Here is a 12,425-nt window from a genome sequence, read left to right as displayed (position 1 = left end):
AAAGAGGCTAGATGCAGACTAGATACAAGGAAGGCAGGTCCTACCCTCGGGGCGCTGCCACGCTGCAACGGCTTGCCCACACAGGTGGTAGATGCCCCATCCCTGCAAACAGTCACGGTCCGCTTGGACGGGGCTCCGAGCAACCTCATCTAGTCGAAGATGGCCCTGCTCACTGCTGGGGGCTTCGACCAGATGGCCCTTCAAGGCACCTCCCCACCCAAACCATTCCATGATTCTACGCAGGAGACGCACGGCAGACATCATCGCTTCGATCAGGCCGAGCGCGGCCACTCTCGACGCTTCAGGCATTCGCCACGACAAACCCTCTCGTTGCGCTGCTTGAACACACCTTGCAGCACCAACCGGTGTAGGGCTGTATAGAGAAGGTATGAATAGTGACATTTTCTCTTGTTCATCCTTTCTCTTGAGGTTAATGGATTTTTTAAGAAATTGTTTTCTCCGTGTTTTTTACTCTATTAATTGTAGACTAAGTATTTCCCCCTGATTTTTTTCTCTGTTTGCTGTTACCACATGTAAATAACGTTAATAAGTCTCAGCTGCTGGCCCTTCAGTGGCAAACCTCCCCAGCTAGAGACATGTTCTGGTCTAGCCTCTGCATCTACCTGTGGTAGAGCTACATGGAAAAAAGCATCCCTGCCAAGAGAACAACAAAAAAATTGAGTGAACACATGGGAAGCACAGTCTGATAAAAGTCAAACTGTTCTCCTAGAAAACATTTTGCCTCCAGCTACTCTAACAATATATACTGGGTTTGCGTGGCAAGGTTTTGGTAGTAGGGCGGCTACAGGCGTGGCTTTTGTAAGAAGCTGCTAGAAAGTTTCCCTGTGTCCGACAGAGCCATCACTGACTGGTTCCAAGACAGACCTGCTGCTGTCCTGGGCCAAGCCAATTAGTCATAGTGGTAGTGCCTCTGTGATAATATATTAAGGAGGGGAAAAAAAAGTTGCTGCAGTACAGAAACTGCAGCTGGAGAGAGGAGTGAGAACACGTAAGAGAAACAACCCTGCAGACACCAAGGTCAGTGAAGAAGGAGGCGGACGAGGTGCTTTAAGCATTGTAGTAGATTCCCCTGCAGCCCGTGGTGAAGACCATGGTGAGGCAGGCTGTCCCCCCACAGTCCACAGAGGTCCACGGTGGACCAGATATCCACCTGCAGCCCATGGAGGACCCTATGCCGGAGCAGGTGGGTGCCCGAAGGAGGCTGTAATCCCATGGGAAGCCTGCGCTGGAGCAGGCTCCTGGCAGGACCTGTGGATCCATGAAGAGATGAGCCCACGCTGGAGTAGGTTTTTTAGCAGGACTTGTGATCCCGCGGGGGACCCACCCTAGGGCAGTCTGCTCATGAAGGACGGCACCGTGTGGAAGGGACCCATGCTGGAGCAGTTCATGAAGAACTGCAGCCCGTGGGAAGGAGTCACTTTGGAGGTTTGTGGAAGGAACCCCAAGCTGGAGCAGGGGAAGATCATGAGGAGGAAGGAGCAGCAGAGACAACACATGATGAACTGACCACAAGCCCCATTCCCCATCCCTCTGTGCCACTGGCAGGGAGGAGGTGGAGAAAAGCAGGAGTGAAATTGAGCCTGGGAAGAAGGGGCGGGGGGGGGGGGGGGGGGGGGGGAAGGTTTATTTAAGATTTGGGTTTATTTCTCATTATCCTGCTCTGATTTGATTGTTAATAGATTAAACTAATTTTCCCAGGTCGAGTCTGTTTTGCCCTTGACGGTAACTGGTGAGCAATCTCTCCCTGTCCTTACCTTCACCCACAAGCCTTTCTTTATTTTCCTCTCCCCTGTCCCGCTGAGGAGTCATAGAGGGGCTTGGTGGGCACCTGGCATCCAGCCAGGGTCAACCCACCACATCATGTCTCTCCTAGCCCCAGAACTACAAATATTTTGTCATTTTGCTGGTCTGAAAATAATTGTATTCATTTCAGTTGACGGTTCTTCCAAGGATCATGCCTTCATCGGTAGCTAAAATCTTCATTAATGCACTCAACTTCATATTTTTAATTCAGGATGTGCAGCTGGACAGGGTTTTTTCTGGGACATCCCTGTACTCACCTTTGACTCTCTGCCTCTGGCTGTCCCCAAACTCCACATGGAAGACCTGGTACTGACTTGGACCTTTAATTATGGCATTCATTCATTGATACTTCTTTTCCAGTTCACTGCTCATTGCTCAATTTCTTCCCCTACAGATACACTGAATCATTTAATCCTGTGACTTCCCTGTTACATACTATCAAACTATCCCTTCAAAATCCTCATCCTAGTTTTCTGAAAACTGTATTCTTTACCTTTCTGCAATCTTGGCTGAAGCTTTTTGTGAATCTGTCTGGGAGCTCAGCATCTCTCACACATCATTTACATGCTGGATCCAGATAAGGAATAAAACTTTGTATACTCTCCCTCCGGCAGCTCACCTGCATTTGTTGCCATGATGGATACGCAAAGATCTGCACCTACGAGCACCTCCAAAACCTGTCAGATGCACCTACTGGCTACCAATTTGTGTACTTGCTGTTCAACCCTACCTCTTAGTAAAAGAAAACATTCACATTCAGGTTTCAACTACATTTGACAAAATGTCATACTGTTGCTACAACAATTGAAAATTTCCCCACTCAGAAGCACAGAGCACACTTGCTTCTATTTACAGAAATTTGCAGATGGAACAATGCACGATGCAATACTTGCTCTATATCAATTTACACCACCTAGAAAAACCGTTTGTGGATATTTAAAAAAACAGAACATAAAACATAAGGATAAGCTGTTAATCACCATTAAACGAATGAATTTGCATTGCACAAATGATCAACACTGAAGATAACTTTTTTAAAATTAAATAAACAAAGCCATTTACTTACCATTGGCAGCCTGGATTGAAGCATCTGGAGATCATCATAACCATAAATCTGCTTAAAGACAGATAAAAATACAACATCATTGTAACACTCTTCTCTGACACTGACCCACTTGGGGATTTAAACAGTTTGACCTAGGCCTAGTCTATTTTAAAGGTGTACAGCTATACATCGCACTGTGCCATCATGGTGCACTGTAGCATTTAAAGGCTAGTAATGCTAAGCTTAAAATGGCTTGTCACTCTGATGTTGTTTCTCAGTGACAGTAGTCCTCTGAGGAGAGTTTGACTGTCCCATCTTCAATACTGTTTTCACAGATGCATCATTCATCAACTTGTGAAAAATCTACAGGGCATTCAGATTTGGGAGTAACAGCAACAGCCTTCTTTGCTGCAATCATTACTTCTGAGAATAACAGGATTTAAGATTTGATGACTAGACCACAAAGTAACCTATGGTATCCCCTTGCATTCAGTGTGATATAGAAAGGTGATTAGAATAAAGTTTCTGATGCAAAAAAACAGATAACCAAAATGTGTTGATCCTGGTCAGACATCAAAAAGCTATGTGCAATCTTTCAAAGTATGACAGACAGGACACATGGCACATTTCAACCATTACCATAGTAAATCTATTCCAGTAACACAAACCTGAATGAGTCTAATTTTACTCAAAGGCCCTAAAACCTGATATGACGAAAACCATAGCAACATGCATGTTTAGCTTCAACAGCAGCCACATAAGTCTGTACTAACAGCTCTAGAGTTTACTACCAACAGTAAACCCCCACTGAATATATTTCATATATTCTTCAGCATTTGGAACAAGAATTCTAGTGCAACGTGTGCCAACAGAAATGCCCTGGCATAGACAGCAGCAGGTCTGGTGGGCCCACTTGCACCAAGGGTTAAGCAATTGAGGACAGGAACAATTAAATTGCTTACTGGGTAGGCAGGCAGAAGTCCTCCAGGTCCCACAATATACTGGTTATGCAACAAGGGCGGTACACCTTGGGGCAGGTTTGGGGGAGCTTTGCCTGTAGAATAAAAATACAGACACTTTAACAAGCCTTTAGAAAACAAAAGGCTTCAGCATCCAGACAAGATAGCTCACAAGCCCTGACAGCTGCACTGTCATAGCTCGTAAAGAGCAGAACTACACAGAAGAATTTTGTGCTGGTTGATGAATATGCTCAAAAGAGCCTGAAGAGTTTAACCATGCCTCAAGGAAGGGAATGCACAGGCTACTTAAGACTGAAAAGAGTCCCATCAGAGAACAGTTTGATTTTGCCATTTACTTTGTCCAAGAGGATTACAAGAATTACCGAAACTTCTCCTTTCCTCAGTCCTCTCCTGAAGGTAAAATTTAGGCGCTGTTCTCAATCTAAGAAAGCAAATTCCCTCCTTTCATTTTCTGCTCTGTCAACACATTCCCCCTTACCACCAGCAATAGACTGGAAAGCACTAAATGTTGCCAGCATACTTTTTGTAGGTGACTTACTGCAGCTGAGAATAGGAAAGAGAGTAAGATTGAAACAGCTTCAGTTGCCTCCATGAAGCAGTGCTAGGAAGCAGAAGAGTAAAAAAAATGCACTTTGGTCAGTCATCAGACACTTAATTTACAAGATATGGGAATGAGAAATCCTTCTGTTTAAATCATTCACTTCCCTCCATAGGATTTCCTTTTAGCAGTTCAGGTTGATTAGAGAAGCAAAAGAGAATTCAGCATTACTTTCACTTCAGTGCAAGAAGCCTCCCCACCTTCTCTTTTGCTGTGGAATGACCCAGACATCAGACACTTTTTTGCTTTCTGTAGATGTGGCAGTAGGGATGTGGCATATGGTAATGAGGACACTGCAGTGTATTTTGATACTGCCAAATGAATTCAAGCCACAGAGAATACTGAAATTAAAGCTAATGTGAACTCATAGCCAAGAGCTGATCACAACCTGGAATAAAAACTGAGCAAACCTCCTAGCCCAAATCTTCCACAGTCTGAACTGCCCTATTGTCTATTTATAAAGCTCTCTGGGGATGGGTTATCTTATATAAATGCCACATAACACCCTAACAAATATTTCAAATATATAATAAAGTTGCCTGGTTTTGTGTAAGACAGCAAATAAAGCATGCTGAAAATGCTAGTCAAGAGTGTGGATTTCTTAGCATAGTTATGGCTGGTGAGATGCTCAACTGACAGCCCTGCTGACTGAAGTCCTCTGTCTACCCACGTCATGTTAATATTGCAAACCTGAAGACACTAAGGGAGCTGCCCGTGTGGTAGCAGCTGGTATAGACACACTGGTAACGCTCAGGCCAAGGCTGTTTGTAGTGTTCATACTGCTTGCCATGCTGACAACTGAAGAGGTGGTGCTAGTGGCTGAGGTTGAAGCAGTTGAAAAGGTTGTTGAGGGCTGGAGCGAAGTTGTGTTCTCAACACTAGTGTGCTAGAAAGGAGACAAAAAGAATGAGGATCACAGAGCAAATAAACCACCGTGGAAGATGCTTGGGAAAAACAAAACAAAACAAAACAAAACAAAAAAACCCCAACTACAGTCTTTTAAGTAAGAGCAGCACATGCAAAAGATATGCATTACCTATATACCAAGCAAGCAACTAAGTTGCATGCTTGTGAATTTTAAGTATTCAATGAAAATTATTACATGAGTTAAATTCAAACTGCTATATCATCACAAAATTATACCACAGTAACTCAAATGTCAATCCATTGCATTATTACTTGCTCTTTGCTTGTATACTCCTTCAAGGTAGTACTTCTTAAACTCCTATATTCTTCCAAAAGACAGTATTTGTTTTCAAAATACAGGACACTGCTCTCATGATTTCCTCAATGCACTTGTGGAATTTAAAAAGTTAAAACTGTAGTGCCCCACAACAGAGTCCATGTGGTAAACTCAAACACAGACCAGATGTATTACAGGAACACATGAGGATAAAGGAGTTCCTGGATTGAATCCAGCACAATACAGTGCCTTAGCTGTAAGCCAATCACACTTGCAAAACAGTGTCATCAACACACAGAAGCCAAAACAACTCTGACAAGAAAAGAAGGACATTTGGATAAGTGTGAATTTTTAAGTTACATATTCAGTAGGGATGGAGCATTACAAACCAAAATACAGGCATAAAGAAAAGCGGTAACCTATCTGCACACCCCATCTGGGATTGTACAGAAGTACCCCATCACAGAACAAGGCAGTGTCTCTCTGATTTTTGTTTGTGAAACCTCATCTAGAGCACTGTGTTCACTACCATTTGCCTTGTTATCGCAAATGCATTAAATACATAGATGACAACAATGCCATATGGTAAACTCTAAAATCATCTGTCATAAGGCATTTCTCATGACATGTATCATTCCATCACCTGCATTTTGCCAGCTAACCTCTCCAGTGGAGACTGCTAACAGTCCACATTTTGGAGCAGTTTCAGACAGCCACTTCCAAAGATTTTTAAATTTTTTTTAATATATTTGTTACAAAAAACTCTTTCTTTATTTCACCCCCCCTTGCTGGCACAGAAGTTTCCTCTGCAGTTGTGTGATTGGCAAGTCTCTGTAATAGCTATTCCTGATCTAGTACAAATCACAAGTGGTAAAGACTTTTTTTACCACAAGAGGGCTGGCAGTCGTTCTTCCCTGAGATAAGGCTCATTTCAGTTCTTTGTGTACTGGGACACAACGAACATTAAGAGAGGGTCTTAATCATCAGATAAACTGACTATATGCCAAACAGCTGTTGAAATGCAAACAGGACTTACTGCATGTGATGTGCTTGAAGACAACACTGAGGCAGGGGAGAGGCTGCTCTGATGACTAGAAAGGGAGCTAGAAAGAAATTGCAAAGAAATAATAAAATTAATTTTTCCTAGAACTATTTTAAGTATGTACATGTATGTATATATACACATATATATACACACAGAATAGGTATTAGGATATTAGTTGAAGAATAAAAATTGTAGGTGTGTGTATATACATACACACACAGAGTAGGATATTAAAGGAAAAAATGCCTGTAGGGGTGTGTGTATATACACACACATATATATGTGTAGATATATACACACACCCCTACAGACAATTTTTTCTTTAACTAATATCCTACTACCTTTTAATGAAAAAAAACGAAGTACAGAGACAATTTTAACTAACAAGAAGCATCTAAAACACCACTTATTTGTAATTATCGATTTACTATATTTTTAGAAAAGCAATAGTTGCTTCAAGAATTACGTAGCAATGACTCCAAGACACATGAAGTCCAAAACCAGAAGAAGGTTCACACAACACGTGCTTTGTTTCTCATTCTTTCCCTGAGCAACTGCTGCTGCCTGCCACGGAGCAATGGCATTAATTAGGTTAGGCAGTACTTCGGTTTGACTTGCTATGGTATTTCTCACGTTTTAACCTGCATAACATTAGTTCAATGAATTAGAACTGCATGGTATTTGCCCCATAACTCTGCCAAAAGCCCCAACACATTCTCAAAAGACAGGGCTCAGAAAAACCCCAGCAAACGAAAAGCATCTGTGAAAGCCCCAAAATTAGCCATACTACTACAGAATCTAGCAATTTAATCAAGGCCAGTTCGTACCACCACAGTCCACCAAAAGCCATTTCCTATTTGAAAAGATGAATCAGAACTATCAGTTCAGTTTTATACGTACATTGTAAAGAATGAAAATAAAGAACCCCCTGCTGAAAAACATCTGCAGATAACTTAATTTTAGGAAGCAACTCTGCTTTAGCACCACCTTTTTCCCCTAGCTGACCAGGCCTGTCAACTTTTGGCAGGAACAAGAGCACCCACACCCATCCGTAATCCAAAGATCTTTACATGTCTCCCTGAAAGGGGACTGAAACTGCTTCTTCAAACATTTGCACTGATGAAAGTTATACCTTACATTTGAGGTCAAGAACATAACTTACAGTACAGTACAAAATAAACAGAATGAACACTGAACAAACAAAACCAAGCCATAAAAAACATGTATGGTTTGGTGCTTAAAAAGCCCCTCCTCACGTGAAATCAGAAGTAAGAGAGATCCTAACCATAACAAATATTTTAGTATTCCCTATGGAAATAGTCACAAGAAATTACAGCAGTTTTCATAGCAAAGCGGTGGGCTAAATTGTATGGCCTAATTTAAGGGCAAACACTTCTGGCAGCTCTTTGAGGTGTGAGACCAGAATAAATCATGGCAGTTTCACAGCCTAATTTTACTTTGATTCTTTAAAACTGTTCCCCATCTGCAGGAATTACAATGACACCACTTCAGGAAGCAAGGAAAGAAATAGTTCAGTCCAACATACGGTTCTAAATCACTCCCTTGCCCACTCTCCTCAGCTCTTCTAATAAGCCTTAATTCACCATCTGACCTATGGTAGAGACACAGACAAGAGCCACCAGCACAACAACATCAGACATGCTCGGAATTCAGGCATTGTCTTTTCATGGCACTTGGTATCTGTCCAACAGCACCAACCCTCCAAGTAAAATTTCTACCAATGTACACAGCTTTCCAACAAACAAATGTGGGGAGATGATGTTTCTAATGCAAATGGAATGCTTCTCGTTATTTGACGTATTTAGCATTTTATTCAACAAAAACCACTAGTGTATTAAAAGAGAATCAACCACGTCCTAGCTGTGAAACAGGTTAAAAAAACCCTGATATCCCAACAAATTAGTTTCTTACATTAACAAATACAGTACAAGGGTCAGTATTAAAACATAACCAGTACAGTCTCAGGGCATCACCTGCCTGAGGATGAAGCTCAAGTAACAGGCACTGAGAAAAATCAAATAGTGCAAATGAGTTAAGCTGTGCTGAATGCACTTCCAGGAACACCAATCTGATATTTCAAAGTGTCTTAAGGAAGACTCTTAGAAAGTCTCCTAGTAAAAGAAAAAACATACACTTTCCTTGTAGAACTATTTCTGGGTTTTAATTTTAAGAAATACCAATATAAATGAAACTACAATATTTCAAAATTAGCCAGGAAGTAAACTGTTAGGGAATGGTTTCAAACATACAACACTAAACAAACAGTAGGCACTGTGGACATAGTAGAAAAAAAAAAACTGGAGGAATCAATTTAGCTAATTTAGCTGGCATGACTGAAGCAAGAGCCCCTTGAAATACAAAGCTGTTTATATACCACAAAAACTTGAGGGCAACAGCTGCTCTATCATTAAGAGGCAGCCCAGAGCTCATACTTTGCAACTAGAAACATCCTGTTCTCTTCTGAATCTTTCTCCTAATTCTAGTTACTGTCAGAAAAGGGGACGCTAGTGTTTGACAGACCCCACACACAATCACCCTCACATTTGCCCTTTCCCCAAAATTGAACTCCTTTCAGTTTATCGCAACCCCTACTGTACCTGCTTAACTGGGAAAGTGAGCTGCTGGCCAAATCACTGGACTGAGGCAAGCTGGGCAACGTTGCCACGTGCTGCGTTGCTGAAGGCAGAAGCGAAGCAGCGGTGGATACCACACTAGGCAGAGAACCAGCAGAAGGTAGTGAGGGAGAAGGCTCTGCCTTAGGCGCTGGAACTGATGAAATAGCTGCAACAAGTTAAAAAGAGGCATTCAAAGACAAATTCCAGCACACCTGACATCCCAGCCTGGATTCAGGAATACAGTAGTATTCTCCCCTTGGTTTACAAAAATCTGACCGTGAAGAACCAGTAACAATATCAAGCAATCTGACTATTAAGGAAAATTCAAACAGCAACAGAACTATCATTTTTTCCCTTTAAGCTCTTCACTTCAATAGATTTATAATTTTCACTGCTACACATGTAGTAAAATAGAGTCTTCTGCACTTCACCTCCCACTGTCTGGACCACTAGCTTTTGCTCACAAGTCAATACTCAATTTAAAATTCCTTGCATTTGGTTCTGCTAACAGTTGTGCTTTTCAAGGCACCGTACAAATCTGCTTTTACCTACAGCTCTGCTTCTTCACTCCAACCTACACAGCACCTCTGATGATCAAGACTGAGATCGCTGGAGTACAAGGGCACAGACAACTTATCAGTTTGGACTACTCAAACATGTAATGCAGTAAAGTAAAAGCAGCTACAATAAAAGGCCACAACTGAGCACAGCATTACGTATTTTGAATGGCTAAAGACTTGTCAAATATTGACTGACTTTATTTGATCTACATAACAAAAAGTGTTTAGCTTTAATATTACTTTTCAGGCTACACAGAGTAAAACTTGTTTACCACAGATGTCCCTTTCCAAAGGATCACTATACTAAAAAAAGACACTGAACAACTTTACTGCCCAACGTAATTCCCATATGTTTCTACACTTAATTCTTGTCCTGCAAAGATAATATAAAGAATTAGAGGCACTCACCCACCAATAAAACTCAGAGAGTTGAGCCCTGCCTTCTGCTGGGCCATGCTTCTATACCACACCAGAGACCACTACCCAGTGGCTCATCACTAATTTGCAATGCATGTGAAGACAGTTTTAGAATGGTCACCAAACAAAAGTCAGATATACACTTCGAAGTTACACATCACAGTTTGTTCACATTAATGGTTTGGTTTCCTCCCTAAATGACCCAAGTCAGGTTGCTGGATTGGGTGCTATGCAAACAGAAATCAAGTGGTCTTGGCCTTGGCAATAAGTTTGAGGGTAACTGACAACAGAGAAGGAAATTCAAGTGACAAACAGAAACATAGTTAAGAAGGTGGCAACTGTATCACCTGATACCCCCTGGCAAGATTCATATAAAAATAAGTAAATAACATTTACAACTCTCAATACATTTAAAGCAGGGTTCCCTTCTGGAAGTAGAAGGTAGATGTCCTCAATACAAGGGACAGAGGCACTATCTTCATTAAACCCCTTACAAGATGCCTGAACACAATGTGCAAGACATAGAAAACCAGGAGACAAGTAGGATGGTCAGAATTACAACACATCAGTCATGCTTTGAACTAAGGGTTTAAGAAGCATATGAGAATTTCAAAATCGTTTGGATGCATGAAATACATATGATGAATCCAAAACATAACATTATACCAGCTACTAGGAAGAAAATTAACTCTATCCCAGCCAAAACCAGGACAGCTTGAGATACAGAAAAAACCCAAAAGTGTTCTCAAAAGAGAACTGGCGTAGAAAAAAGGACTAATAAAGCCATTACAGAATAACTACAAAAATACTACAAATTCTCAGATCTTTGTTTTCCATAGCAAGAAGACAAGTCCTGTAGTGAATTTCATAAACTGTTTATTAATTCTGTACATGAGAGTAAGAAAGTTTTCCACTTGAAAAGTTGTCTTTATATATAACAATCTTTTAAGTGGTAACTCTTGGGCATATATGCTCCTCCTGCTCATTTAAATTAAACTTGGCACTAGCAAAACACTGTTTACAGGTCTGAATACTCTACTTCTTTTTACTCAGAAGTATTAAAAAAAAAAAAAGGCTGCCCCACTAATGACGTACCTGAAGAGATGTTTAAGAGGAGAATAGACCTAAAATTGAAGTGTTAGAATTCCAAAAGATGTTAATTCATACTGCTGCCCTTGCAAACTTCCACAGAGCAGCACATAAAGGTCAGAATAGCGAATACTATAATTATTTTAACTGCAGGAAAAGAGCTGTAGGGGTGCTACAAGTAAAACACCACGTTAGAAACAGACCAAGATGAAGGTAACAGTAACAGCTGTATCAGACCAAGTACTGTTACTGTTACTCCACCGCAAGGCAGCAAGTTACCCAGCAGAGGGAGCATGTTAGTTACCCTTATTCCCCACAGGCTTGTAACAGGGCATAAGTAACACTAAACCCAGTGAGAGGTGCATTCAAACAATGTGACTTTGTTTCATTACAGCTAAGTACTCCTCACAGCTTCCCAACTGAGAACTGGAAGAATTCCAAGCAATTTTATATTAATTTTTAATCTTATATTTTATTCTAATTTTATATTAAATAATTTTTTGCAGGTAAATTCAAAAGGAAAAGCAGCAACAAACCTGCTTCTCTAATTCTAAGACTGCTTAGGTTTGTATATTTAGTAGGACTGCTTTCATACTTCAGTTTTAGGCAAGAAACAAGCAGTGTATCCTATGCGAGTACAAAATAAACTCGAAAAGGATCAGCCAAAAATTAGTCAGGGAGAACAATACAAAACCTTAAACCAGATGTCACTGGAACAGTTGTGCACACAGCAAGTAGTAAGGAAAGATCAGAAAGTCCTGTGCACAGCCAAGCTTTGTAAACTTACTGTCAAGAGTTGCCTGTGTTCTAACTCCACTGTGCCCATTCTGTAAACAAAGGAGAACTGAATGAATAAATCATCTTTGAGGCATATTAAGTTTTCAGACTGAATCACACATCAAACATGCTTCATGCAAAATTCTACATTCATTCTAAATTGAAAGACAAAAAGGCAGAAAATTAACTTTTTTACTGCCTTTAACAAAACCACATAATAGTTGTCTCAAGTGCAAGGTGTCCTGAACATACAGAATCCCATACACTGCCC

At 40.9% G+C, this 12,425-nt stretch overlaps 1 protein-coding gene across 13 annotated transcripts in view; it reads right to left on the bottom strand.

Moving 5' to 3' along the window:
• The window catches only part of UBAP2 (ubiquitin associated protein 2), an 82,224-nt gene that overhangs the window by 23,460 nt on the left and 46,339 nt on the right, over positions 1 to 12,425 (bottom strand). For 10 of the 13 annotated variants that reach the window (XM_030005112.2, XM_030005123.2, XM_030005114.2 and 7 more), the window contains 6 exons: positions 12,165 to 12,204; positions 9,294 to 9,477; positions 6,667 to 6,733; positions 5,138 to 5,333; positions 3,832 to 3,923; positions 2,891 to 2,941 (listed from right to left, as the gene is read on the bottom strand). In XM_030005112.2, the coding sequence (XP_029860972.1) occupies positions 2,891 to 2,941; positions 3,832 to 3,923; positions 5,138 to 5,333; positions 6,667 to 6,733; positions 9,294 to 9,477; positions 12,165 to 12,204 (630 nt within the window). The remainder of the gene's footprint in view (positions 1 to 2,890; positions 2,942 to 3,831; positions 3,924 to 5,137; positions 5,334 to 6,666; positions 6,734 to 9,293; positions 9,478 to 12,164; positions 12,205 to 12,425) is intronic. The other 3 variants (XM_030005115.2, XM_030005117.2, XM_030005121.2) reach the window with 1 other exon arrangement.

This window comes from Aquila chrysaetos, chromosome Z, assembly GCF_900496995.4.
Source record: "Aquila chrysaetos chrysaetos chromosome Z, bAquChr1.4, whole genome shotgun sequence".
NCBI classification, from domain to species: Eukaryota; Metazoa; Chordata; class Aves; order Accipitriformes; family Accipitridae; genus Aquila; species Aquila chrysaetos.
Note: the sequence above shows the minus strand (reverse complement) of the source record. Positions and strands in the feature narration are given on the sequence as shown.